We start from the raw sequence: 24591 nt of genomic DNA, 5'->3' as shown, positions 1-24591 counted from the left end.
AAAGGTAAAACTATAGGGACAGAAAATAGATAAGGGGTTGCTAGGACTGGAGCTGGGGAGAAGGGTCGACACAAAAAGGGCATGAAGGAATTTCCTGAAGTGATAAAACTATTTTCTTTATTGATTATGGTAATGGTTATGAAACTGGCTGTGTCAGTCAAAAATCATAGAAATGTATGCTTAAACAGGGCATGAATTTTACTGTGGGTATACTGTACTTCAATAAGTCTGACTCAAAAAAACAAGAAAGAAAAATGGGGTTATCTCTTAGTTACTAACTGGCTTTGGGCAAGCCACTCAAAACTCATTTCTCCTTTGGGCAAGCCACTAGACATTCATTTGTCCTTTTATAAAATGAGGAAATTTTATTAGCTCTAAAGGATTTTTGGTGAGGAATAACAACAAAAAATCCTTTATGGACTCTAAAGTTCAACACAAATATTACACACTAGACATACATACAGTATATGGGCAATACAATGATGAATGAGACAGAGGTATGCTAAGGAAATATACTGTCTAGTGAGAAAGAGATAAAACAATTATTAAATAATGTGGAAATTCAATTCCAGATATATGAACAAGGCAATAAGGGGTCAATAACAAGGAGTATTCCAGGAATAAGGATTAACCCAAGAATAAAGTATAAATTAATTCACAATGAATAAAGTGTATCACATATTCAATATAAAGGACCAGATCACAATGAGACACAAACATGAGAAGTCATTAATGCACACGGACAACTGGGATCCAGTAATCGTAACACAACACGGACTTTGAAAAAGCCTAAAGTAAAAATTATGACAACATAGAAAAAGTACCTCACGATGATTTAGAAGTTGTTCTAAATCTAATGCCATTTGATTCTTCATCTGTAGTAAAGCTGACTTTTCTTTATTCAAATTGCTGAAAAAAAAAACACCCAAGTTTTAAAAAGTCATCATATTGGTGTAAATCTAATTAATAAATAGAAAAAAGCAAAAGGCTAAAGACAAATATGATGGCTTGAATTAAAGAGAAATTAAATTTATACTCTATAAAGATATCTATCAGACCATCCACTATAATGTTTGATTTAACCAACAGCTAGCTATTTTCTAAGAAGACTTTTTCTTTTAATAATCATTTGACAGTGCAAATGAGATGTTTTCTGAGAATCTTTCCTGCCTAGTAGGGGTATAAAATTTGTGTTTTAAAGGTGACTATTTAATCCTGAAATGTAAAAAGATGAAGTGGGATTTATATAAAAGGTAAAGTATGTATGGGCAAAATAGTAAAACTCAAGATACTAGAAGTCAAATTAAAAATTTAACCTTGGGGCGCCTGGGTGGTGCAGTCGGTTAAGCGTCCGACTTCAGCCAGGTCACGATCTCGCGGTCCGGGAGTTCGAGCCCCCGCGTCAGGCTCTGGGCTGATGGCTCAGAGCCTGGAGCCTGTTTCCGATTCTGTGTCTCCTTCTCTCTCTCTCTGCCCCTCCCCCGTTCATGCTCTGTCTCTCTCTGTCCCAAAAATAAATAAACGTTGAAAAAAAAAATTTAACCTTAAAACTAAAAGTAACATTTTATAATTTACTGCACACTAAATTACCAGGTATATAATTGAATTAGATAAATGAATCAGATATTCAGTATGTGGTAAACTTGGGAAAAAAATTTTTGTCTCTATATTCTTAGTTCAATCTTTAACTTCTAAGTTTGCCTTGTGAATTTCCCTTAGATAGGACCTGTTTTCTGATACGAAAGGGTGAAAAAAGCCTAAATAGAAGAATATATTAATATTTTAAAAGATAAATATTTGAGGCATGATTTATATTGTCTGGAGTTTTATTATTCAACATATAAAAACTAATTAGAACCGTTAAATGAAATACTCTTTGAAAGCCCCTGGAATGAATCTACTCAGCACTACAACGAGAATAAGAAAAGCAACAGTGAATTAAAATACCGTAATTCCATAAATGTCAAAACAAAATCTGTGAAGGTAAAACTAGTGAGGATTATTTTGCTGAACAGGTAACATGTTTTAAGTTATCCTTTAACAAAATGGAAAGCCATCAATTTTTAAATTAGGCAGAAGTTTTTGTTTTTGTTTTTAAATTCAGGGAATAGTAGCAGGTATTCTGGAAGAACTGGTAATTCCAAGGATTTAAGAGGAAAAAGCTCACATTCTCTTTTTTCCTAGTAACCGTGAACTTCCCCAAGGAAGCACCACAGTTTGTCCTCTGAGAGAAAACACAAGATGCAATTCTGACTTTTGTTTCCAACTGTGCCACTGACACAAGTGTGTGGCATAAATCACACCACATGACTAAGCCTCAGTTTTCACATCTGTAAAAGTGGAAAATAATACTCATGTATGTCAAAGTGATATATGAATTATCTAGTGAAATGATTATATAAAGAATTGAACACATAAAACCTGACATAAATGTATATGGTATTACTACTTTAGATGAAAAACAAGTATCACAGAAAAACAGTAATTAAATGCCATACAGGTTAGCAACTTAGCAGAAAAACAGATTTGACTTTCAGAATTAAGCATCAGAGATCTTACTGAGCCTTGGAGTTGAAAAGAACTAAATAATATAATGTAACTGAACGCCAGATTCTGCCAGAGTCTTCCAAAGCCTGGTAAAGATCAGATGTTTCTGTAACTGTTGAATTCAAATCTATCTTTAGCTAGAATCATCATGAAGAAGATAAAACATTTTTCGAAATTAAAATAAACATCCAGTAACATAGGACTAGGATTTTTCGAGGAATAGAAATGTATTAATGTTCACACGCATGTTAATGTTCATATACATGTTACATACACATCGTATGTAAACATACACTCACATACAGTACACATATGCACACACACATACATACTCTCAAATACCAACAGGCCCTTAAAATGCAGTGCAACAGGAATGGAGGAATGTTGAGGTGATAAAGGATTTTGACTGGATAATTCATTAGAAATCCTTTATATGTAGTGTTCAGTGTTTTCCAGAATAAAGTAAATATTCCATATTTAAATAGCAAAAATGGGGAGCCTGGGTGGCTCACTTAGTTGAGCATCTGACTTCGGCTTAGGCCCTGAACTCACTGCTTGTGAGTTCGGACCATGTGTTGGGCTCTGTGCTGACAGCTCAAAGCCAATCCTGCTTTGGATTCTGTGTTTCTCTCTGCCTCCGCCACTTGTGCTTGCTCGCGTGCGCACGCGCTCTCTCTCTCTCTCTCTCTCTCTCTCTCACACACACACACACACACACACACACACATTAAAAAAAGTAAAAAAAATAAATAGCAAAAGTAACTGTATAATACAGAATAAAAGCTAGGTGTATAAATTGGTTTACAGAGCAACTCTGTTCTATCTGCAAGATGTGGGTTTATGACAAACAGTACAGACTCCTCAGACAATACTTGGGCATATATTTTCTAAGTCTCAGCCTTCTCTATAATATACTCTTAAACCACAAAGGAGGCCATCTTCAACACATGGGTCTCTAAAACTGAATATGACGATTATTATACTCTGTTTTCTTCCAGTATGTATGTAATTACTCAAACGAAGTTTAGTCTCCTTAAGACACATTTCACAACAGTGGAAATTTACCTTTAAAAATACAAAGCTTCCATGCGTGACTCATAAAGCAACTACAAAACAAATCTCCTTATAAGCACATCTATCGTGAATGGCTTATTACACCCATAATTGTTTAATTCACTGTTAATTATTACTCAGAAATTCATGTTTATGGCTCTGTGTCACCTGCTATATGAAAACATATTCCTGATATACTCTTCTTTAACTTCCTGGATCAGTATACCCTGACTTAGCTTTACAAGGCTAAGTAGTTTTTTCTTCTTAAACTACTAGTAAAGAATAAACTGAGAACTGACAACCGGGAAAGGAAATTTATGCTAATTATTCTCTTTCCATGCTTCGTTCAGTTGTGAACTATAGATCAAACAAACTATATAACCCAGACTGTCTCTTGTGGCTTGGTAGAAAGTTTACCAGTACTACTTTTAGAAGGGATTATTACTTTAATGATAGGGGGATTTAAAGTAGTTAATAGTGATATCTCAAATGTTAGCTTTTAATGTGTTTATAATGATTTCATTTTAGTACATATTTAATCTTTCTACACATTGAATATGTATAGCTAAATTTGCAAGTCATGGGTGTGGTATAGTGGTATTGTTTTATTTTCTAAGAAAATGATAAAATTACTCAGTTCTTTAAAGAGCTTTTACTGAATAGAGAAATATTTAAAAGGTAATCATTTAACTGAAACCATAAAACTCCTAAAAGAAAGCATATGCAATAAACCCTTGGACATTGGTCTTAGCAATTATTTTTTTGGATCTGTCTCCTTAGGCAAGGGCAACAAAAGCAGATATAAACAATTGGGACTATATCAAACTAAAAAGCTTTGAAACTACAAAGGAAACCATCAACAGAACACAAAAAGGTAACCTACAGATAGATGAATGGATAAAGACGTAGTGTGTATACACACATGCACACACATGGGAATATTAGTCTGTTATAAAAAAGAATGAAATCTTGCTATCTGCAATAACATGGATAGACCTAGAGGGTATTATGCTAAATGAAGTAAGTCAGATAGAGAAAAACAAATACTGCATGATTTCACTTACATGTGGAATCTATAAAACAAAACAAATGAACAAACAAAACAAAACAGAAAGACTCATAAAAACTGGTGAAAATAGTTGTAAGAACTGGTGGTTGCCAGAGGGGAGGGGGCCGGGACTTGGATAAAATAGGTGAAGGGGATTAGGTGGTACAAACTTCCAGCTATAAAATAAGTAAGTCACGGGGATGAAACGTATGGCATAGGGAATATAGTCAATAATACTGTAATAAGTTTGTATGGTGACAGGTGGCAGCCACACCATGGTGAGCATTTTGTAACGTATCTAAATGTCTAATCCCTATGTTGTACACCTAAAACTAATATAATATGGCATGCCAACTATACTTCAATTAAAAAAATAATCAATTAATATAAATATTCCTTACAATTAAAATCAACATGCAGCAAAAAGGAACAGGCATTTTCAAGAACAACCACTCAGTAATCTTTTTGAATGGGTCATTTTATGTTTACATTTCAAATTAATGAAGGACAAAAGGAAGGGAAGTAATATTTACCAAGTTTCCTCATGTGCCAGAAGCTTTATATAGGTCATTTCATTTAATTTTCACTTCTAACCCTTGATGTTCACGCTAAGATCTGTATTTTACAGGCACATTTACTATGACAAAAGAAAGCAGGCTGATGTGTGCTCAAAGCCCAGGATAATTCCACTACATCTGAAATGTCATCAGCTCAGAGTAGGAGTGATGGTAGATAGACTGCTGTATCTGACTCGTTGATCGGGCTATTTTTATGGTATTTCATTCATGTCATTAAGGTACATTTAACAGCATCTCAAAGGTCATAATTAACCTACTGAAAGCACCTTAATTTTTCACATTACAAGGTAGCATAGCTACTTCAATTAAGAGCAAGGTTTCATATCCTATGAAATACTAGTTCAGAATCTATCAAAATATACAGTAAATTTATGGAACAGCTTTAAAGGACTCAGATTTAAGCACAAAAATATTTTTATATATTTATATTTTATGCCAATTTTCGTAATTGGCATAGTTTTTATGATTATTGTTGCTGTTACTAAGTGTGAGAAAGAAGCCCATTGCCCCAATCATAGGAGAGACGTGGAGACGAGGAGAACAGTGAAGTGAGGCTTTAATCAACATTCTTGCAAGAGCTGGTGTCTGATGGACAGATCCACTCAGAGGGGTTACAGCAGGCAATTTATCTCCTTGCAGGAAGTTCCTCCCCTGATTCCTCATTGGCTGAGTACTACAGAGGTTACAGCCTTACCCAGAAGTCGCTTATGCCCATGTAAGGCCAAAAAGTAGCCTGACTGGAACAAATGTACATTCCTTGAGGTGACGCAGAGACTTCAGTTCTTTGGCACATGCTCATTGCAAAGCTGGTGAAAAATAAGCCCATGAAATGGAGAGGGGAAGAAGAACCAGGAAGTGAAGTGTCTAAGGGTTTGGGACTCGACTGTGTGTGTGTGTGGGGGGGGGGGGGAGGTGGGGGGGGGAGGGTTTGTACATATTTCCAATAGGTTGTAAACCTATTGTTAACTAGACAGCACAGCTTTTATTCGGTATTCCTGAAAATGAATCATCTCACTTACTTCTCACATTAAGGGAGTCCTAATTTTTGTCAAAATTCAAGATATTTTGAGAAATGTTACTTCTTATTTTTAAGGTAATTCTCAACATGAAAATTTGTTACATGTCAGACCAATACTCAAAAGAGCAAACAGTTATATAGCATTCATAATGTGTAGGCACAGTCCTATATATATCACCGAGATTATATCATTTAATCCTCAAAATGACTATATGAATTAGGTACTGCTAGTGCTAGAGTACTACTCTCAGTTCACAAATGAGAAAACTGGCTGTACTGTCCAATAACATAGCCATTAGCTGGCCATACGTGGTAATTAAGATGAAAAGTAATTTAATTAAAATTAAAAATTTAGTTCTTCATGTGGGTAGTGGCTACCATACTGGACAGTGCAGATATGGAATATATTTACCATTACAGAGAGTTCTATTGGAGAGTGGAGGTTTCGAGAGTTTAACTGACTTGTTCTAATTCAAAGCTGAGTACTGAGCTAGATATGAACCCAGGCAACCTATCTGTAGAGCCTGTATTCCCTTTTAAACTCTGTTTTTTAAAAACAAGTTTATGTGGAATATTTTGAAAGAGAGAAAATATAACAAACCCACATGCATCCATCACCTAGCTTCAACAACTGTCAATTCATTAAAGCTCCAAATTTAACTATTCTTTTACACTTTTTTTTTTTGGCTTCTCTTCCTTAATTACATTAGTTAACGAAAAATTACCCCTTATTCAGAATAGAACATAGGGAGGCAGTATAACATAATGGTTAAGAGTATAGAATTGGAAAGCAGACAGATCTGGATTCAAATTTTGGCCCTACGACCAAACAGTATGTTCTTAGATAACAAGTTACTTAATTTCTCTAGGGCTGAATTTGTTCATCTTTATAGTTTCCTCCTACAGCTAACTATTTAATAATTAATATTATTAATTAATCTGTATTAAAGATTTTCAGCTCTCTTAATTCTTAGTTAAATAAATATTCAAATAAACTTCTTCGAAGGTAACTGTGAAAGGTAATTTTTCCACAGGACTTTTATGTTTTCACTCCAAGATTAAAAAGGTAAAAAAAAAGATTCTACACAAAATTTCAAATATACCAGAAGTATATAATATAGGAAGAAAAAGTTCTTCCCTCAATTTCCCTAAGATAACCAAGTACCCAGTGAGTGATAAGACATAATTTCTATTGCCCCTAGTAGCTATTTATAGAACAACTGTTTAATTGATTGAATTATTTAACAGTTTCTTAATTTGGTTTATTTATTATTCAGTAAATTTAATGAATACTGGCTATACATATTCTAAATGTAATTAACTTCAAAATCAATCCAAAAATAAATTCTTACTTATATTGACATTTTAAAGCATAAATGTGATTTAAAATTATTTTAACCTATCATCTTAAGATTAAAAACATCAGGAATAAAGTTTTGGACCAATTATTTTGGTGGGATAGAAACAAGAGAAGGTGGTTATTCTGACCCATCAAAAAGAATACCCTCCCATACTTTAGAGTTAATTACCAGTAGCTTTATACTTTGATTATATACCTTAGGAAATCTGAATTTAATATATTCTCCTTATTGTTTTCCAATTCCTTAATTTAACAATTTCTATTCCCACCTAATTCTTTGCTTCTATATTTATGAATTGGCTAATAATTTATCTAAATTATTCTAACAACCTTAAAATCCAATAACTAAGCCAACTAATCAACCATCCATGAGTTAAAATCTTTCTTTCTATATAACATCACTCTTTTACTCCAATTTAAAAAGACTAAAATGATTGTATAGATGAACAGTTAAAGAATGTGAATGGCTATTAAGTGGAGCAAGTCCTTTGGATAAGGTGTCATGTAAGAACACAATTTAAATTTAAGGAAGTGAAAGGGGTTTATTTATATTTAGGTGATTCATGGGTTACTTCATGTAAAGAGTCAGGGGAAGAAAACCCTAAAAAATTCCTTGGCAAAGTCAACAGAATCTAAGCAAATGTGTATATTTTATCTGTTTAAAAAATTATTTTGTCTCCACAAATGGCATCTGGTTATGTTCTCCCTCACTTTGGTTAAACCCCATCCCACTAAAGAATTGTAGGGGAACAAGGACAGGATAGCTTTTTGCTTCCTAGGGTGGGGGGAGTGCTGTTAGTAAGCATAGCACTGTTAGGTCCAGGCTAAGACTTCTGATCACAAGGTGGAATGTGAGCACCTAACGTGACGTGACCTAAGTTTCTCTAAGATAAATTACATTTAAAACCATGTTCATTATTTACCATATTATTTAAACCATTATTTAAAACCATATTCATTATTTCTTCTTCCCAATTTACAACCTTAGTTCATGGATAGCACTATTATGTTTACGTTGCCTTTATAATTAAAAAAAAAAAATGAACAGATGATTTTACCTGACATCTTTCTCAAGTTGTGTAACATGCTCTTTCAGCGAATCAATCTTAGAGTCTCTCTGACGCACTGATTCAATGAGATATCTGTAAGGTTGCTGAGTCTGGTTTAACAGAGAATTGGCCCTGTCAAGCTAAAGAAAAACAGATTTCATGAAAATCTACAACATTTTATAAGAAACTGAAGATTATTATTCTAGCACAGGTACAGTATGCCTGTACCCTTGCATGAGTTACTCAGAAGAGCTTTTCCTATGTAACTTTGAAGGTTTTCAAAATTATTAATCAATAGAACTATTCTTTATAATAATAACAATAATATGTAAACACAAAGAAAAATGTTAAATAAAATATGAATTATTACCAGTTTCAGGGACGGGTCACCTAAATGTTTTTGCCATTTGTTGGTTTGAGAAGATATGTGACAAAATTTATCTCCTTTTAATAAACATCCATTAGCTAAAAATAAAAACCTTTTATTTGAGCTTTATTTCTATTAAAAATAATATGACATTGCAATTTAGCATTTTTCTACATCTTCATTTCTAAAACTGATAATTTATGAAACTAAATCACTAGGTATAATGAAGTTTTTTTTTTAACAAAAATTGTAGGGGCACCTGTCTGGCTCAGTTGGTTGAGTGTACCACTCTTGATTTTGGCTCAGATCATGATCCCAGGGTTGTGGGATAGACCTCCTCAGTGTGGAGCTTAAGATTCTCTTTCTCGGGGTGCCTGGGTGGCTCAGTCAGTTAAGCATCTGACTTCGTGACCTCAGGTCATGACCTCACGGTTTGTGGACTGGAGCCCTGCACTCGGCTCAGTGCTGACAGCTCAGAGCCTGGAGACTGCTTTGGATTCTCTCTCCCTCTCTCTGCCCCTCCCTGGCTCGTGCTCTATCTCTCAAAAATAAATAAATGTTAACAAAAGTTAAAAAAAACAAAGATTCTCTCTCTCTCTACCCTATCCCCACTCTCACTCTCTAAAAAAAAAAAAAATTACAGTTACAATATAAAGAATATAAAAGTCACCAGCTTAACCATTGTATAGCACACAATTCAGTGGCATTACATATATTCATAATGTTGTATAACCATCACTAATCTCTATTCCTGGAACGTTTTTATCAATCCCAATGGAAACTCTGTATCCATTAAACAAAAACACTCTCTGCAACCCCCCAGCCATTAGAAACCTCTACTATCTGTCTCTATGAATTTGCCTATTCTAGATCTATAAGGGGAATCATATAATATTTGTCATTTTGTGTCTGCTTATTCCACTTAATGTAATGTTTTCAAGGTTCACCCATGCTGTACAATGTATCAGAACTTCATTCCTTTCTATGGCTAAATAATATTCCATTGTGTGTTTATAGTACATCTTATTTATTTATTCATCTGTTGATGAATACTTGGGTTGTTTTCACTTTTTTGGCTATTTTAATTAATGTTGCTACAAACAGTGGTATATAAATATCTGCTTGAGTCCCCATTTTCAATTCCTTTGAATATCTGCTAGAAGTGGAGTGAAATTGCTAGGTCATATGGTAATTCTATATTTAACTTTTTAAAAAGTTAAAAAAAATTTTTTTCTATAGTTAACTTTTTGAGGAACAGGCAACTGTTTTGCACAGCGGCTGCATCATTTTACATTCCTATTAACAATGCACTTGGTTCTACTTTCTCCACATCCTCACCAACACTATTATTTCATGTGCCTATCGGTCACTGTGTATCTTTGGACAAATGTCTATTCAAGTCATTTTTCCATAATTTCAATTAGTTGTCCGCTTTTTTGTTGTGGAGTTATGGGAGTTTGTTTTTTTTTTAATTTTTAAAATGTTTATTTTTGTGAGAGAGCGAGAGTGAGAGCGAGAGCGAGAGAGACAGAGCACAAGCCAGGGAGGGGCAGAGAGAGAGAGAGAGAGAGAGAGAGAGAGAGAGAGAGAGAGAGAGACAGAGAGTCTGAAGCAGGCTCCAGGCTCTGAGATGTCAGCACAGAGCCCGATGTGGGGCTCAAACTCACAAACTGTGAGATCATGACCTGAGCCGAAGTCAGATGTTTAACGGACTGATCTACCCACGTGCCCCTGGGAGTTATGTTCTGGATATTAAACCCATATTAGACATATGACTTGCAAGTATTTTCTCCCATTCTGTGGGTTGTCTTTTCACTCTCTTGATTATGTCCTTTGATCACAAAAGTCTTTAATTTTGATGATATCCAACTTACCTAGTTTTTTCTTTTGTTGCTTATACTTTTGGTATCGTTTTATTTTTTAACATTTATTTTGAGAGACAGATAGAGAGCGGCAGGGGAGGGGCAGAGAAAGAGGGAGACAGAGAATCCTAAATTGGTATCATTTTTATTTATCTATTTATTTATTTATTTATTTATTTATTTTATTTTATTTTATTTTTTTTCAATTTTTTTTTTCAACGTTTATTTTTGGGACAGAGAGAGACAGAGCATGAATGGGGGAGGGGCAGAGAGAGAGGGAGACACAGAATCGGAAACAGGCTCCGGGCTCTAAGCCATCAGCCCAGAGCCTGACGCGGGGCTCGAACTCACGGACCGCGAGATCGTGACCTGGCTGAAGTCGGACGCTTAACCGACTGCGCCACCCAGGCGCCCCATCATTTTTTAAGAAACAACTGCCAAGCCCAAGATCATGAAAATTTTCTATGTTTTCTTCTATAGTGTTACATTCTTAGCTCTGAAATTTATGTCTTTGATCCAGTTTGAATTAATTTTTGTAGACAGTAGGATAAGGATTCTATTTCAATGTTTGACATGCAGATATCCAATGTTTTACCAGCACCATTTGTTGAAAAGACCATTGAATGGTCTTAGCAATCTTACTGAAAACCTTTTGACCATATATGAAGGGTTTATTTCCAGACTCTCTATTTCATTCCATTAGTCTTATCTATCTATCCTTATGCTAGTACAACACTGTTTTGACTACTGTAGCTTTGTGGTACATTTTAAAACTTGGAAGTGTGTCTTCCAACTTTGATTTTCCTTTTCAAGATTGTTTTGGCCATTCAGGGTCCCTTAAAATTGCATAGGAATTTTAGGATGGGTTTTTCTATTTCTTCAAAAAATGCTGTTGGGATTTTGATAGGGATTATACTGAATCTATAAGTTGTTTTGGGCAGTACTGTGATCTTAGCAATATTAAGTCTTCTAATCTATAAACATGAGATGTCTCTCCATTTATTAGGTCTTTTAAAGTTTCTTTAGCAAAGTTGTGTAGTTTTCAGTGTACAAATCCTTCTCCTGTTTGATTAGATTTATTCCTAAGCTTAGATTTTATTTTTTGATGCTATCATAAGTGGATTTGTTTTTGTAATTTCCTTTTGGATTGCTTTTTCTTAGTACATTATGTACAATCTTATATTAGACCTTTTCACTTTACCTTTATTATTTTTCAAGCTCTCAGAGTAACTTAATTTACGATTTTAATGGCTACAAAACTGTCTAGGAAGCCAATATACCATAATTACATTGCTTATAGTAATAAACCTTTAGGATGTTATCAATTTATCAATTGCATCATAAATAATGTTGCAACAGACTTCAAAATTACTTTTTTCTTTAATTAATGTTTTCTTTGTGAAGTTTTTTCATAACAGAAGTTGCACTAAGTTTAAGGACAACGTAATGCTCTTGATACATAAGACCAAGATTCTTTTCTTAAGGATTTTATTAACTTATATATCCAACCAACCTTGGTTTTTGTTGTTGTTGTTGTTTATTGCATTTGCTCTTTTTTCCTAAGCAGATGTAAGATGTAGGTCACACACAGCACTGTCAGTATCCGTAGGCCCCTACTTTGGTACCTAATGATTTCTCAGAAAAGGTATTCTAAAGTTGGATATGCAAAAACTGAACAAATCACTACAGAAGTGGTAAACACCTATTATAAGAATGAGGGGTGGGGAAGGGAGTACTTTATTACACAGAACAAAATTGCCACAAAATTCCTACTTTATGACCTTAAAATATTCTTTGCCAATAAAATTCTAGCCTTGTATATGTTTCAGTATTTTTTCCTCTTTCCTTCATAGTTCCTAACAAGTTCAATGGAGGCTAAAGATGTGCTCTTTTTCTGGGACAAGAAATGACTTTTTTTCTCAAGTGAGTTACATTTACAAGATTTATTTTTTTTTTAACATTTTATTTATTTTTGAGAGACAGAGAGACAGAGCGTGAGCAGGGGAGGGACACGGAGAGAGGGAGACACAGAATCCAAAGCAGGTTCCAGGCTCTGAGCTGTCAGCACAGAGCCCGATGCAGGGCTCAAACCCACGAACCGTGAGATCATGACCTGACCCGAAGTCAGATGCTTAACCGACTGAGTCACCCAGGTGCCCCTACAAGATTTATAGATATATATTTTAAGATCTAAACATATCATTTATTTTAGTACCCACATAAAAGAAATGAGTGACTAGCAGCCCAGAAGCTGAAAGTTTAGAGAACAGCAGAATGGATATAATGGAAGGTACAGAGGAAGGCAGAAGAATCAAAGGCAGAAACAATCATTGTTAAAGTGAACAGCCTTGAGGTCTAGGTGGGTAAGGAGGAGAGTGAAGCCAAAAGGTGGTTGACCAGCTAGCTGCTGTAGAATATCTGTTTGCAGATTGAGGACTACTTTGTAAAAGTTATTTAAATGATTTGAGTAAATTATATTAAAAATTTTCCTTTTGGTTACATTAGCCCAGGAAAAGAAATTCCTCAAAGATAAGGAAACGAACAGTGAAAAAAAAGACTTCATTTTTTGAACATGATTCATTACAAAGAAGCAATGCCATAAAGAAAAAAATACCATGAATATTTTCTATAGTTTGGGTTTTAGTGTCCTTTTTCCTTGCTTTGGTAACCATTCTTTTAAATTTATTACAATGTCACTGGAATCTTATTACTCTACTAAGTTACTTTATGAACATTCAAATACGCAACTGGACAAAAATAAAACTGAGTTCTTCTTACCTGTATAACCAGTTTCACTAGTCAATTAAATCAAACAATTGCCTTGACTTTGTTTTCACGGAACTGACCTTAACTGAATAAACTGAACTGACAAGTTGCTTTGTGTTTCAAAGTGCAGAACAATCGGGGTGGGGTGGGGTGGGGCAGGGGGGCAGGGTGGGGGGCTGGGGTGCAACGTGAGGGAAGCATTAAGGGCATTTACAAATCGCAGTTAGCTGTAGTCTAGAATGTGCTATTTTTGAAACTTATTGGATCTAAATTCAACTGCATGAAAGAATAACAGCAGTCATTAGTCTTAATTATTTTAGTTCCATTTTTTTTTTCATCACAGAAATTACATATGTTAGGTTTCAGTACTGTAAACAAAATTAAGGGCCCCAATGCCTTACTTTTAAAAGGTATCTTTAATATACAACCTAGAAACTACTCCCTCTCTGGATAATAAAAATAACTATAGTGCTGTCAGTTTTAAGAACATATTTCTTTATAAACTTTTAAGATTCTAAATCCCAAAATGTATTTTAATTCCTCACGAAAAATACACGTTTGTCGATGAAGTGATGCTAATACCTATTTTTGAAATAAATGTAATTTGACAGAATTTAATTCCTCCAATGTGATTTTAAAAAGTCTTTCTGTAACCATAATAATTAGTATTAGAAGTTTCACAATCACTTTGTCTATTGTTAGCAATCTTTTCCTTATAGGAAAGCCTTAGTAATTAGTGACTCAAGAATCATATACGTAATAAATGACTCAGGACTAAACCCATGACACAACATTTTACAGAATTGTTATTCCTCCTTTGTTTCAATAAATTGTACATATGATTCAGAGAAAAGCAACACCTGATTAAAACATAATTACATATATATATATATATATTTTTTTTTTTTTTTTTGAGAGAGAGAGAGAGAGATAGGCAGAGAGAGGGAGACAGAGAATCCCAAGAAGATTCTGGACTGTCAGCACAGAGCCCAACATGGGGCTCGATGCCATGAACTGTGAGATCATGACCTGAGCCAAAATCAAAAGTTGGATGCTCAACCGACTGAGCCACCCAGGTGCCCACAGAATTGTTATTCCTCCTTTGTTTCAATAAACTGTACACATGATTCAGAGACAAGCAACGGCTGATTAAAACATAATTACATGTTTTAATTCAAATCTTAACTTGTTCTTAGATAATCTAAAATTATATATTTTCTCTTAAAATTACATATATAAAGGTGATCACATTTTGTTGTGTTTTTCCTAAACGTGGGATTTTTTTTCTTATGGAGTTTATTTTCAAAGAAACTTCTAGAAATGGAGCTCCTTCCTGCCAGAGACAAAATGCATTCTGTTGAATAGAATTTAATACTGAATTGATTTCTATTTAAAATATATACAAATGATACTTTCTACTACTGGTGGTAGTTTGTGAGGAAAATTCCATATATCCTATCTTATCTTTTTGATGGTGCCAAGGAATGTAAAATGCCTATTTGAGGTCCAATAAGGGGCAATACTTTAGTACTAATTCTCTGTGTTCTCAATCTAAAGCAGTTCTCAAATCTAGTTAAATCATCAGAATCACTGGGGAAAATGTTCAAAAACGGATTTCCGGGGCCCACCCCAGTCCCACTGAATCAAAATTTCTGATAATTGGTCAAATTTGGAAAGCACCGCTCTGGTCATCTTGGACTTGCTGCAGGCTATTCCATCCAACTATTTTAGCAGGTTTAACAGGACTGCACATCATCTTATATCCTGACTTTGCTATCCTTCCCATTAAAACCAGCTTCTTATCCTGTGTCTCACATGGTTAATTATCTCATCTTTAACAGGAGTGATATTTAACTGATAAAATTCAACCATTTAAGACGCCAGCTTTGCACTGGGGCAGGTGCCAGGTATGGTATCTCTGTTGGTGGATGGTGAGGAGGTCGCAGGGATCTCGGAGAGGTGCCAGTACAGACAGGAATGACACTCAGGGCCTTGGGACAACAGCTGTGTGCAGCCTTCTTGCAAATATTTTGTTGTTTTAATCACCAAAAGCAAGTGCTAGTTGATTATCAGCCCTGCTCTGGTCCCGAGATTGTCAAAGTATGGTAACAAGGAGATATTAATGAGATAAAAGGAGAAAGAACAGATAATAAGATGAAATTCATGAGTAGGACATTAAATATTTCAGAGCAATCAGTGATGGATGCAAGGGACTATCTACTTATAAGTCACAGAATAGATAGGGCTGTGAAGTATTATTTTTCAAAGTGTGGCCATGCATCACTTTTATTAGAGTCACAAGATGAGCTTGTTAAAAATGCAGATTCATGGGTTTCATTCCAGACCTACTTAATCACAATCTCTGAGGGCAGGATCTAGAAACCCACATTTTATTTTATTTTTTTAAATGCTTATTTATTTTGGAGGGATGGAGGGAGGAAGAGAGAGAGAGAGAATGAGAATCCCCGGCAGGCTCTAAGCTGTCAGCACAGAGCCCGATGTAGGGCTCTATCTCATGAATCACATCATGACCTGAAATGAAATCAAGAGTTAGATGCTTAATCATCTGAGCCAGGTGCCCCTAGAAACCTACACTTTAAACAAGAATGTTTGGTGATTCTTACATTCACTAGCATTTGAGAATCACTAGTGACATGTAAGAATAGGACAAAGGGCAGATATGTGAGGGACAGCTGTGCTATAGGGTTGGAAGAAGATGAAGACATGGGAGAGGAATGGTGTTGTCAAGCAAAGAGAGAACAGAATTTCTAGCTTATCTATAAAATCTATAATGTCATGCCATAGGTCAGGAGACTGAGAAGAGGACACTGTCAATTAGGAAGTCACTGGCGATCACTAACAGAGGGCAGAGCGAACAGAGGATCAGGGCGGACGGAAGGAATAAGGTATAAAGAGAGGGGTTAATTTTTGAAAGTTACCTCTGTGTGTACACACACACACATTCTCATTCCCTCTCATTTTTTTGAAGAGAAACCAAAAGGGGGAAAAAGAGAGAAAGTGAAGATACTACAAAAATCCTTGGGTGAAAGAGACTTAAGAGAAAGAAATTTAGATGACCTAATAAGGAAGATAGAGATGATGGAACTGATGGTTTTGAGTGGAAGTGATCTGCAATGAAGATAATGGGAAACAGGACAGATGCAGAAAAATAAAAACAGTGGGCAGTAGGAATGAGGTTCTGGTCGATGTTCAACAACATGAATTTGTAATGCTTTCAAGCAGTAACACATTTCCACAAGAAATTTTCAGCATATTACCATAAAACCAAAGAGTTTTCTCTCCCTCTCTCTTTCCTTCCATTAAGTATTTACAGGGTAACTATCGTTGCCCTGTAAGGTGCTATGTGAAAGGTAGGGATGTCAAGAAAAGCCTGATGGATGAATTAGTGACAAAGCAATCTAGGTGCTAGTGAATGTAGTGCTCAGATGGCTGGTAAGGTCATGGCTGGGTAGAAAGAAAAGTGAAGCCAAGAAGGGCCTGACAGATTGGAAAATACAGAGTTTATGAGTGTGGAACATGTATTGAGTGCAAATAAAGCACAGATTTAGTGAGAATGAAAGGACTGGGAGAGCTGGAAGGACAGGAGATTAGAGTCAGAGAATGGAATTTTCAAGTTCAAGTGTTTTAAATTTCTTGCCCCCTTAAAGCTCCCTCTGAGAAATTCATTTTAATGTGGTTCAACTGTATGACAATCCTGATGGCAGAGGGGAGGGCGCTGCAGTGTTGAGTTGTAACAGCTCTTAAATGAGAAAAATGTAGTCATTCATGAGTTATCAAGGCACATCAGTAAGGTAAAAAGTTTAAACAATTTGTTTGATGTGTAAACAGGACACAATTTATAGGTAAATCACTTTGTCCCTTACTTCAGTGGTGGCTGGAATTCGGTACACACACCCACTCACATGAGCTGGTGTGTGAACCTATAAAAAGCATGTTTACAGAACAAATTTTACTATATTATCCTGAATCCATGTAATTGAGTTTTTTCCAGAATGAGCCATAACAAAGACTTCTTGGTTTAAGCACTTGGCAAGGTTAGACACAGAGCTGTTAGAAAATGAAAGGGAAATGCTTTGTCCGTAAAATAAATTAGTCATTCATAGGGTAGATAAATATATGTTCATCATTATTAAAATGAAAAGGCTAATTTATTAAAATTTTTTTAATGTTTATTTTTGAGAGAGAGAGAGAGAGAGCAGGGGAGGGGCAGAGAGTGGGAGACACAGAATCTGAAGCAGGCTCCAGGCTCTGAGCTGTCAGCACAGAGCCCGACGTGGGGCTTGAACTCACAAACGGTGAAATCAGGACCTGAGCTGAAGTCTGATACTTAACCTACTGAGCCCCCAGGCGCCCCATAAAGGACAAAATTTGCATTCAGAGCAGTCAAAATCCAAATCAGTCTCAGGTCAATTTTGTGGACAGTGTTCTGTGGGATTTATCACCTGGTGAAAATTTCAGATCTTAAGGGCAGAGGTATCATATATTACAGCACTTGATATGCTAACTGTGGCGACGGCGAATCCATGAAAAACCTAAGAGCAGATTGAGTAGACTTTGCATCTTGGTCATTCTTCTCCTTTGATTCTTCTCTGATACACCTTCCAATCTAATTTTTTTTTTTCTTCAACGTTTTTTATTTATTTTTGGGACAGAGAGAGACAGAGCATGAACGGGGGAGGGGCAGAGAGAGAGGGAGACACAGAATCAGAAACAGGCTCCAGGCTCCGAGCCATCAGCCCAGAGTCTGACGCGGGGCTCGAACTCACAGACCGCGAGATCGTGACCTGGCTGAAGTCGGACGCTTAACTGACTGCGCCACCCAGGCGCCCCATACCTTCCAATCTAATGGAAGCCTGCACTCACACAAAAGGGCTTCTTTGAGGCCTCAGGAAGCCTGGGAAGCTGGTAAACTCCCCTGAGTTTACCTCATACTCTGAACATACTAGTTAGCCCAAGCAATATTCCTGTGGTTTCATGAGATAGTATGACTGGTATTAAAGTAAGCACTCAAAATACCTAGCCATTATTTTATTTATTTATTTATTTATTTATTTATTTATTTATTTATTTATTTATTAATTATATATACATATAATTATTTTGATTTTAATGAAATACTTATTCAAAAAATTTAAGAGACTATTTTCATTGCTATTAAATGTGTATCTTCATTACCTTATTACATATTGCTTACCTTTCACTTTTCTATACAGATTCAACAAATTAGGTGAATTTTATCAGTAATTCATGTACTCTGATTTAAATATAATGATTCTGGTTAAATTGAAGTTTTTATTAGCCTTAAAATACCCAGTTTTCCATGCTTTTCTTAAGATGATTGGTTTGTAGGGTGCCTCGGTGGGTCAGTTGGTTAAGTGTCCAACTTCAGCTCAGGTCATGATCTCACAGTCCGTGAGTTCTAGTCCCATGTCAAGCTCTGTGCGGACAGCTCAGAGCCTGGAACTGCTTTGGATTCTGTGTCTCCCTCTCTCTCTGCCCCTCCCCCACTCACAGTGTGTGTGTGTGTGTGTGTGTGTGTGTGTGTGTGTGTGTGTGTCTCTCTCTCTCTCTCTCTCTCTCTCTCTCTCAAAAATAAACTAAAAATATATTAAAAAAGATGATTAGTTTGTATGCAATTAAATGTACTTTTACATTTGGGAAGAGCAGGTGGTTACTCTCCAGAATTGCAGTTTTACCACCATTATGTCACAAAATTATTTATATTGTCATTACAAAATCTTACCATGTTGTGTTAAAATTCATTTGGATGGTTCATTCTGAGTATTTCCACATAAGCAAAACAAGCATTATTTATTCCAATTGGGAAATTACTATTTCTTTAAAATGCCGTTTATTAATAAAAATACTGATTTTACCAATACTATTGCCATTAGCAGAAAAATAAATGAAACAGAATTAAAAAGCCCATCTGCATTTATTGAGTGATTTTTTAAAAAAAGTTTAGTTTATTTATTTTGGGGGGGGCAGACAGAGGGAGAGAGAGAGAGAGAGAGAGAGAGAGAGAAAGAGAGAGAGAGAGAGATAGCCAGATAGATAGCCGGGGAGGGGCAGAGAGAGAGGGAGAGAAAGAATCCCAGCCAGGCTCCGCACCATCAGCGTGGAGCCTGAGTCAGGGCTCAAACCCACGAACAGCGAGATGGTGACCTGAGCCCAAACCAAGAGTCGGAAGCTTAACTGACTGAGCCACCCAGGCTCCCGAGAAAAAACTCTAGTGTTTTCAATAAAAGTTGATGATACTACCGATTCCATGTAACTAAAATATTTTTTTTCATGATGGTGGTGGGTGGAGCTGGTATTTATGCTGCTCTGGTTCCATATGTGACATAAAGCATATGATTGAGTCTCTGACACTTAAAAAGAAACTAAAGTTTTCTTTCTAATTAGCAGGTCTGATTTCTCCCTCATCCTCTGTGCCTCTTGGTTGGTACCTCTAATCTGCTTCAGGTTCATTCTAGCATCCCCCACTTCTCTTATTTACTTTGACCCATCAAAACCAGAAGTTATTCCTTCAACAAAGATCTACTTACTACTTACTAGAAACAGGCACTGTGCTGCTAAGCAGCTCGGACCAATAAAAAAGAATCCTTCCTCTTAAGAAGCACACAGACAGTTATGTCAACAACATCTCTATCTAAATATATCTTGGTATATATGGTATCATGGGGAGACATAAGTCATTTTTGCCTGGAGTTCAAAAAAGGCTTAATAGAGTAGGTGACACTTGATACTGAAAGACAAGCACCTGCGATGCAGACATGGGTACACTGGGCAAAGAGCACAGAGACATGAAATAGCGCAGAGTGCTTGGAGAATTCAAGTAAAGCACAAGAAGTTACAAAAGTGGGGAGAAACACAAGTAATTGTATACAGAAGCATGGCTGTGTGTGTGCATGCGTGCATGTGTGGCATAATATACGATGAAACTGGGTATGTAGGCAGGGGTAGCACAATGGGAAGTCTTATATATTGTTATTCTTAGTGAACAGAGACAAGACTAACTGTGGGAGAAACAAAAACAGATTTTTATTTAGAAAGAGCATTTTGGCCAACAGGGTAGAGGACTAAACAGAGATAATGCCAATCTATTGGATGGTTCCAACCATTAGGATGGTTCCTAATTTAATTCAGATGATAGATAAGAGGTTGTACCAAGTCAGTAGCACTAAAACAGGAGATTGAGTAGAGATGTTCAGAAGGTGGTATGAAAAGAACAGGGAGAACCTGTTACTTGCTGAACACTCCTTTTGCATTCTTTCAATTTTGGTAATATCTATGCTGACTGCATAAATCCCTAACTTATTAAAAAAGGCTACAATGAAGAGATATTGTAGCTGGTAGCTGAAGCCATGAAACACAGAGAACAGTGCCAAGACAGATGTCTGGGCTGTCCACATTTATGGAACAATCAGAAAAAAGTAAACAATGGAGACTGAGAAGTAGGAAGGTAACAGTGGTGGCAGCAGGAGCAAGAGACATGTTACTTGGGGTAGGAGGGGTTGCAAGTGAGGACTGGGGAGAGGGGAGGTAGAAGATGAGGACGAGAAGTAGGTTAGGATCAAACTGGCTTTCTTTGCCATGCTAAAGAATATGGACACTGTCTGGTAGGCAAGGGACCTTTTAAAATGAAATCACGATCCATAGTATGGAGGACAGTTCTGGGTAGAAGAAAGAATTTTGATGGACTGATAAACTTTACTTGCTAAATTAAAAAAAAATTCAGGCAGTGTATTTATGTTTTAAGCCTTGTATTTATAATTTTTAAAAAATGCTTACTTATTTTTGAGAGAGAGAGAGAGAGAGAGAGGAGGAGGAGGAGGAGGAGGAGGAGGAGGAGGAAGAGCAGCACGATTGGGGGAGGGGCAGAGACAGAGGGGGAGACACAGAATCCAAAGCAGGCTCCGGGTTCTGAGCTGTCAGCACAGAGCCCCACACGGGGCTCAAACCCACTAGCCGTGAGATCATGACCTGAGCTGAAGTCAGATGCTTGACCGACTGAGCCACCCAGGCGTCCCTAAGCCTTGTATTTCTAATGGTGAAATAAAAGCACTGTTCTTTATTAAAAGAATTTTTAGGTATCAACAAACTTTCAGGAAAACACTTTGGGAGGCAAAGGGAACCCATAAATCATACTATTTTTCATCTTTTCTATGAAAGTGGAAGCCTCTTACAATCGCTGTTCATCAAGTCTGCACATGCAAATTTGATCTTAGCTATTTATACTTTGAATTCAGTTGAGTTCTGAGTATGGCTAATCTGTCATAGGCTGAGTTTAACTGCCATTTAAAATGTCTCCAATATGATTCCGATGTGATTTGGCACATTCAGCACAAAGTTTATGTTAGAAGAAGAAAAGGATAGAAACTGTATGTAATATATGATAAGAGACACTGCTCAAAGTCTAAAAGAATGTGTGCTTAAAATTAAAAAAAAAACATTAGAATGATAATAAAGCATTGTATTGCAGTTTCATTGGAAGTATCTCCTGCTCTTACTCCTTGGTGGTACATAAAATAGTGCATTTTTTCCTCACATCAACAAAGGCTTAGAGATACGGAAGGGAAGATTGGCTTTGAAGTTTAAAGGGATTTGGTGGTGTGGCTGGCAGGTGCGTCTCCCACTTTAGAATACGAAGGTGGAGTTGTAGGACCTGTGTGCTACAGACTCCTTCCTAGACACTGGGTACACTGGGGGTGCTGAGAGAACACTCTCAGCAGTTGTTAGGTGGTTCAAAGGACAAAAGCACATGTTTTACTCATTTAGATACTTATACTATGTTTGTAGAAATCATATATCCCAATATCGCTGGTATAGAGAACATACGGGCAAGTATTTCAAGGACTCCATCAAACAGAAACTCCTGTCACATCTTTTTTCCTTGCCTGAGCATGTATTAGACACCATTTCTGTTGCCTTTTATCAGTCCTAAAACTTTCAAATGCGTATGTTATGTTTTTTAGAGGCTTCTGAATTTTTCCTTTGTCTGATATTCTAGAACAATTTCATAGTCTTCTAAATACTTGCTCTTGATAATGAAATGGAAGAAAGGAGATGAGGAAGAAAGGGAGTGGAGAAGGGAATACCACATGCACATAGTAAGTAATTTAAGCTAAAAAGAGGGAACGTACACTGAAAAGATCGCTTTCATCCATTTAGAATTTGAGTGGCCCTCTACTGTGATTATCATCAATGATGAATGATTTCTTTCGGTTTTTACCATTCCAAATATCTCTATGCATATATTAAAGCATATATATATATATATATATATATATATATATGGGTATCCATATATATTTCCTTGGCAACAAAATTTTGGGTACAAAGAATATTGCTGGAATATAATCTGTTTATAAATACTGTTTATAGATGGTTTTTTTTTTTTATATGAAATTTATTGACAAATTGGTTTCCATACAACACCCAGTGCTCATCCCAAAAGGTGCCCTCCTCAATACCTATCACCCACCCTCTCCTCCCTCCCACCCCCCATCAACCCTCAGTTTGTTCTCAGTTTTTAAGTCTCTTATGCTTTGGCTCTCTCCCACTCTAACCTGTTTTTTTTCTTTCCTTCCCCTCCCCCATGGGTTCCTGTTAAGTTTCTCAGGGTCCACACAAGAGTGAAACCATATGGTATCTGTCTTTCTCTGTATGGCTTATTTCACTTAGCATCACACTCTCCAGTTCCATCCACGTTGCTACAAAAGGCCATATTTCATTTTTTCTCATTGCCACGTAATATTCCATTGTGTATATAAACCACAATTTCTTTATCCATTCATCAGTTGATGGACATTTAGGCTCTTTCCATAATTTGGCTATTGTTGAGAGTGCTGCTATGAACATTGGGGTACAAGTGGCCCTATGCATCAGTACTCCTGTATCCCTTGGATAAATTCCTAGCAGTGCTATTGCTGGGTCACAGGGTAGGTCTATTTTTAATTTTATGAGGAACCTCCACACTGCTTTCCAGAGCGGCTGCACCAATTTGCATTCCCACCAACAGTGCAAGAGGGTTCCCGTTTCTCCACATCCTCTCCAGCATCTATAGTCTCCTGATGTGTTCATTTTGGCCACTCTGACTGGCGTGAGGTGATACCTGAGTGTGGTTTTGATTTGTATTTCCCTGATAAGGAGCGACGCTGAACATCTTTTCATGTGCCTGTTGGCTATCCGGATGTCTTCTTTAGAGAAGTGTCTATTCATGTTTTCTGCCCATTTCTTCACTGGGTTATTTGTTTTTCGGGTGTGGAGTTTGGTGAGCTCTTTATAGATTTTGGATACTAGCCCTTTGTCCGATATGTCATTTGCGAATATCTTTTCCCATTCCGTTGGTTGCCTTTTAGTTTTGTTGGTTGTTTCCTTTGCTGTGCAGAAGCTTTTTATCTTCATAAGGTCCCAGTAATTCACTTTTGCTTTTAATTCCCTTGCCATTGGGGATGTGTCGAGTAAGAGATTGCTACGGCTGAGGTCAGAGAGGTCTTTTCCTGCTTTCTCCTCTAAGGTTTTGATGGTTTCCTGTCTCACATTTAGGTCCTTTATCCATTTTGAGTTTATTTTTGTGAATGGTGTGAGAAAGTGGTCTAGTTTCAACCTTCTGCATGTTGCTGTCCAGTTCTCCCAGCACCATTTGTTAAAGAGGCTGTCTTTTTTCCATTGGATGTTCTTTCCTGCTTTGTCAAAGATGAGTTGGCCATACGTTTGTGGGTCTAGTTCTGGGGTTTCTATTCTATTCCATTGGTCTATGTGTCTGTTTTTGTGCCAATACCATATAGATGTATTTTAAAAAGTAGAATTTTGGGGCGCCTGGGTGGCGCAGTCGGTTAAGCATCCGACTTCAGCCAGGTCACGATCTCGCGGTCCGTGAGTTCCAGCCCCGCGTCAGGCTCTGGGCTGATGGCTCG

At 36.5% G+C, this 24591-nt stretch overlaps 1 protein-coding gene across 8 annotated transcripts in view; it reads right to left on the bottom strand.

Moving 5' to 3' along the window:
- Positions 1-24591, bottom strand: part of PIBF1 (progesterone immunomodulatory binding factor 1) — a 207355-nt gene that overhangs the window by 29979 nt on the left and 152785 nt on the right. For 7 of the 8 annotated variants that reach the window (XM_045054215.1, XM_045054221.1, XM_045054219.1 and 4 more), the window contains exons 15-16: positions 8663-8793; positions 825-909 (exon numbers count right to left, since the gene is read on the bottom strand). In XM_045054215.1, the coding sequence (XP_044910150.1) occupies positions 825-909; positions 8663-8793 (216 nt within the window). Of the gene's footprint in view, positions 1-824; positions 910-8662; positions 8794-24591 lie in introns of those variants that run through there. The other variant, XR_006595575.1, reaches the window with a different exon arrangement.

The sequence above is a fragment of the Felis catus genome, chromosome A1, assembly GCF_018350175.1.
Source record: "Felis catus isolate Fca126 chromosome A1, F.catus_Fca126_mat1.0, whole genome shotgun sequence".
In the NCBI taxonomy this organism is placed as follows: domain Eukaryota; kingdom Metazoa; phylum Chordata; class Mammalia; order Carnivora; family Felidae; genus Felis; species Felis catus.
The sequence above is the reverse complement of the archived record's forward strand: the minus strand, read 5'-3'. Positions and strand labels throughout refer to the sequence as shown.